The sequence below is a fragment of the Rhizophagus irregularis genome, chromosome 8 (assembly GCF_026210795.1).
Source record: "Rhizophagus irregularis chromosome 8, complete sequence".
Taxonomy (NCBI): Eukaryota; Fungi; Glomeromycota; class Glomeromycetes; order Glomerales; family Glomeraceae; genus Rhizophagus; species Rhizophagus irregularis.
The window spans coordinates 1727799-1732627 of NC_089436.1; the positions used below are offsets into that span (position 1 = coordinate 1727799).

A 4829-nucleotide genomic window follows, 5' to 3' on the forward strand; every position below is an offset into this window, starting at 1 on the left:
ATATAGTGTTGTAATTATTTTTAATTATACAAATATGTATTATAATATATTAATTATTTCTTTTTATGATGATATTTATTCTATAAAAACTTATTTTTGTAATTTTTATTTTTCAAAAAGAAAATTTTTGAATAATCATAAGTGTTGTAATATTACAACACTTTAACTTTAAAAGTAGTAATAGATTGCAACCCTTACTATTACAACATAAGGTAGTAATTATTAATTACATACTACATCTTTAGTCAGACCAGCCTGTACTTCCAACAATTATATAACCTTACTGATATAATACTCTAGAAATAGCTATGTATGCTACAGTACCTAATCATCCATATAACTGATTTCTCTTCGCATCTGTCCAAGTAGTAGCAAAATAAATGTTATGTTTATTTTTTATATAAAATCGATCACTCATATAATTAGATTCTATTGATATGTTTTACTATAAGGAATAATATCTAAAAATTTCTTATTGTCAGAAGTATCATCATTTCTCACCACCTCTCAAACCTGTTTTGCTAAAGACTCAGGTCTTTTTTTGTAATTCCTATAAGCTCGCTAGATAACTACTGCATAGAAATTCTCAAACTGATAGTTATATTGTCTCACAATAAGATGCTGCCCGAAACTATTTTTCAGTTTCCGAAACCGAAACCGAAACCGAAACTAAACCCGAAACTATTCCGAAACTCCCGAAACTAGCCGAAACTCCTGAAATTAGCCCGAAACTCCCGAAACTAGCCCGAAACTCACTAATTTTGGCCAAAATTAAAATTTGGCCGAAATTATGACATTTTTATCACGTGACGTTACACTAATTTCCTAAAAAGGAAATTATGTTTCCCAGTAAAATTGGAAAAATTAGTTACACAATGGTTACACAAAATTCCAAAAAAGGAAATTTTAACGTCGATCATTTTCTTGGCCAGAATTACGTCCTAAAAATGGCCAGGATTATATCAATAATTTCGGCCAAATTTTGAACTTTCAGTAATAATTTTGGCATTATAAATTTTGGATTAATTTTACCAGTTTCAGATTAGTTTTACTAGTTTCAGGTTAGTTATACCAGTTTCGGGTTAGTTTTACCAGTTTCAGATTAGTTTTACCAGTTTTACCAGTTTTGAAAAATAAGAAAATTTCAGAAATAGTTTTACCAAGTTTCGGGCAGCATCTTTATCTCACAATCAAGAATTCCCAAGATTACTTCATTATTCTTCCTGAAATACTTCACTAAAATAGGTATACAGTATATTAAAAGATCTAACCCAGAATAAGCAGATTATGCATATCCACGCAGTATGTATGAGCATTCACAATTTTACTAGACAGTTATGCATACAAATTACATACTGAATTTTAGTAGGGATAGTGCAAAAAAAATATTATATTGTATTATTTTGCAAAGCGCCATAAAGACTTAGCTAATAATTATACATAAAATATATTACACTATTTTAATAAAAAATCTATGCTCCAGAAAATTCAGCATACATACTCATTATTATTATTATTCAGATCTGAGAAATCCATGATACTAAACTTTCCCTCAATAGTAAAATATCCAGATTTAAAATAATCATTTTTTAGCATATATTCTGAACTTCTAATAAAGTTTACATTACCATTGTTGAGGTATTTATTAATATGATAATATTCAGGTTTTGATAGCCACTTTAACATATCAGTCCATCCTAAATATTTAACGATTCTATAGCCTTGCCAATGTAATTTTATAAAAGCAACTATATAAGATACAAGACATAATTAATTACTTAGCTATTCTCTTTTTTTTTCTATCCAGCTTTATGAAGAATAATGATCATATAATATAGAAAGATTCTGATAATGTACAGGCATATCTTTAGCTTGAATTCTATCTCCATAATTAATTTCCATCAAAAGATAACTGGGATCCTATATATAGTTTATATATCAATCATCAGGAACTCTTATTTTACAAGGAGTTATACCTAGAAACTTCTTCTTGTCAGGAGTACCATCATTTCTCATCATATTCCAAACTCATTTCGCCCATATTTCAGGCCTTAACTTGAAAGTCCTCCAAGCCCGTTGGACAACTTTTTACATTATCGATTAAACGATTTACAATCTTTTTCCAACCTTTATGTGTTTAAGAATAAGTCATAATTATAATAGAAGAATAAACCTTTATAATGCTAAACATACTGCTTTAATCGGAATATGTTAGATAAATCTCATCAATTTCATCGAACTGAGTAATGATATACTTTTTCCTTTTTTTATATTCTTTTGTACAGAATTAAAATGCATTTTAGCGGTTTTAGTAATACATTTTTTCAGATAATCATTGCTACAGTTGATGGTATTTTTACAAATGATTACTAAGGAGCCATATGCAGTACAATAAATATAAAATAAACGCCTTTCAGCTTTGAATCCTCCATCTATATATACTCTTTCAATCATCTAAATAAACCCATTCATCGAAAGGTATTTTGGGTTATATTCAAGAAGTTTCTTAATTAAATGAATAATGAATATGAGAACACCACATTTCTGGTGTTTCATTACTATACCTATATTATAAATTGTTTAGCACCTGCACTACTTTTATAACTGATAGTATTTTAGTGGATTATAATAATTTTAGTGTGTTATATCGATTCTTTATCAACCTATACTAAATAATATCATGATTCAAATTTATAGCAATTTTATTGATTTGTAGCCGATTTAGTGAGACTACATACTGTTAAACCCAAATTCATTTTTTATTTGATTGCAGATCTCTTGTGATTAATAAGTATTATGACGTATATCATATTACAAGTACTACAAGTACCACCCTAGCTCTCAGGCAGTTTCTGGTACTTCCTCACAATCTTTTCACAACTTGAATTACGAGATGATTGGCTAATCAGAAGACAGATTCATAATTTTTTGATTTGACTAAAATTTATATTACATAAGTTTCCTGTCAGTTTTTTAATAGTTCTAGGAAAGTTTCAGGTACTGGCGAGTTTCTATAAATCATGAGATGATCAGCCAATTAGATTTCAGATTTTTTCTTTAGCCAGATAGCCTTTGATTTAAGAAAATTATATTTTTTTTTTGATGGTAAAGTATGAACACGATGTCTGGACTCAACTTAATTGCGCAGAAAAAAGAATTAATCACATAGTGTAGTAGTCAGCAGATTAGCCATGTTTTTTTATTCGAAATCTTATTGGAAGTAGCAAATTCAGAAAAGTACATTATATTATATTTGGTAGTACACTAAAACGCACTTTAAAATAAAATCCGATATGGGAAATACTTTATTAATATATGTTTAAAAATGCACATATAAAAAAATACTATTTTTCTGATGGCAGAGTCTGGATACGATGTCTGAGCTCGTCAAAAGAAATGGCACAGTAAACTATCGAAGTTTCTGTTTTAAGACTTCAGATATTACATAATCTTTTTTATTCTTAGTTAAATTTAAGATGAAACCTGGAGAGGTAGATTTTATCTGTGCTATTTTTTCTTTGCCTATACTATTAAAAAGCTTATAAACCTTTTCAGATCTCTCCATCCTTTTTCGCAAAGTTTCATCAGAATATTTTGCTTCAGGAATTGCTTTTTTAATCTCACTTTTAACTAATGCTATGATTGAGTTTTAATTCCTTATATCAGCCGTTTAAATACAGCTTTCCCAAAATCAAAATAGCTGTAAATAAGACCTTGAGATGTATCTTCATTTTTAGATTCAGCGCTATCAATCTTATAGTATAGTTGCAAAAAATTGCTAGTTTTGTTTTCACTTGCTTCTTCTTTCAAGTTCTCTTCAACTACATCTGATATCACATCAGTTAATAATTTTTTGATAAGTTTTTTTAGCATGCTCGATACTTTCTTTTCACCAGTCTTTTTTACTTTCTTGTTAGAGAATTTTTTGGTAGATGATTCCCTAGTACGTTTTTTCTGTGAATCACTCAGATCTGATTCTAATAGAGTTGATATCTCTGATATCGTTTCAGATAAAGGGCAGGTAGAACACATCTTGAGAAAATCCTTAATGCAATTGTAATGCACAACATGTTTACAGGGTAAAAAAATGGTTAATTTCATAAATTTTAGAAAGATTTCTTCAGAGCATTGTTCACATATAGGACATTAAATTTGACTGCTAGTATCCTTTAAAATCGAGTTATCTACATTTCCAAAATTGCCAGGTGTAGTACTAATAACCTCAATTGGGCTGGTTTTCTGGTCAGAAGTTTCTTTAGTGATCTCAGTCGTCTATAACGAACTTTACTCCTCTCCGCTAAATAATTCAAGTTGTTTCATGAGTGCTACATCATCATTCACGGGAGTCTGATTTCCTAAATCTACAGGCTTGGTAGTGATATTCTCATTAGCAGTTGAAGATTTGTCTTGCGATCCCTTAAGGAGTTCTGGAGAAAAAAAAGTTTTAATAATTTTGTTATATTTCTTATTCAGACAAATCGCCTTTCCATTCACTAAATGCTTTTCAAGACACTACTGATGATAGATGTGTCCACACGAAGCCAAAGTAAATTCTTTAAATGGTAGGAATTCCTAGGGTAAATAAAAATTTTTTTCACATAATGAACATGAATCTACTTTTGGAAAAATAGTATTATCAGGAAGAATGTTTATCCTTTTGAGAATATTAATTGCAAAAGTTTCGATATGATTTATATGCATACTGCCTTATGTTTATAGCTGAACAGTTTTGAGTAAAAAAATATACTGACCTATTTTTTATAGTATAGATATATCCAGGAGAAAACAATACCTGGATTTTCACCAGCAATTACGCACTGCATTTTGTT

General features: G+C 29.2%; 1 protein-coding gene across 1 annotated transcript; it reads right to left on the reverse strand.

The window, feature by feature from the left end:
* Window positions 1-3657: 3657 nt before the first annotated feature.
* Window positions 3658-4032, reverse strand: OCT59_028283 (uncharacterized protein; the record flags this gene model as incomplete). Its single annotated transcript, XM_066147189.1, has 1 exon — window positions 3658-4032. One exon carries the CDS (start codon window positions 4030-4032, stop codon window positions 3658-3660), a length of 375 nt encoding a protein of 124 aa, XP_065993924.1.
* Window positions 4033-4829: the final 797 nt, after the last annotated feature.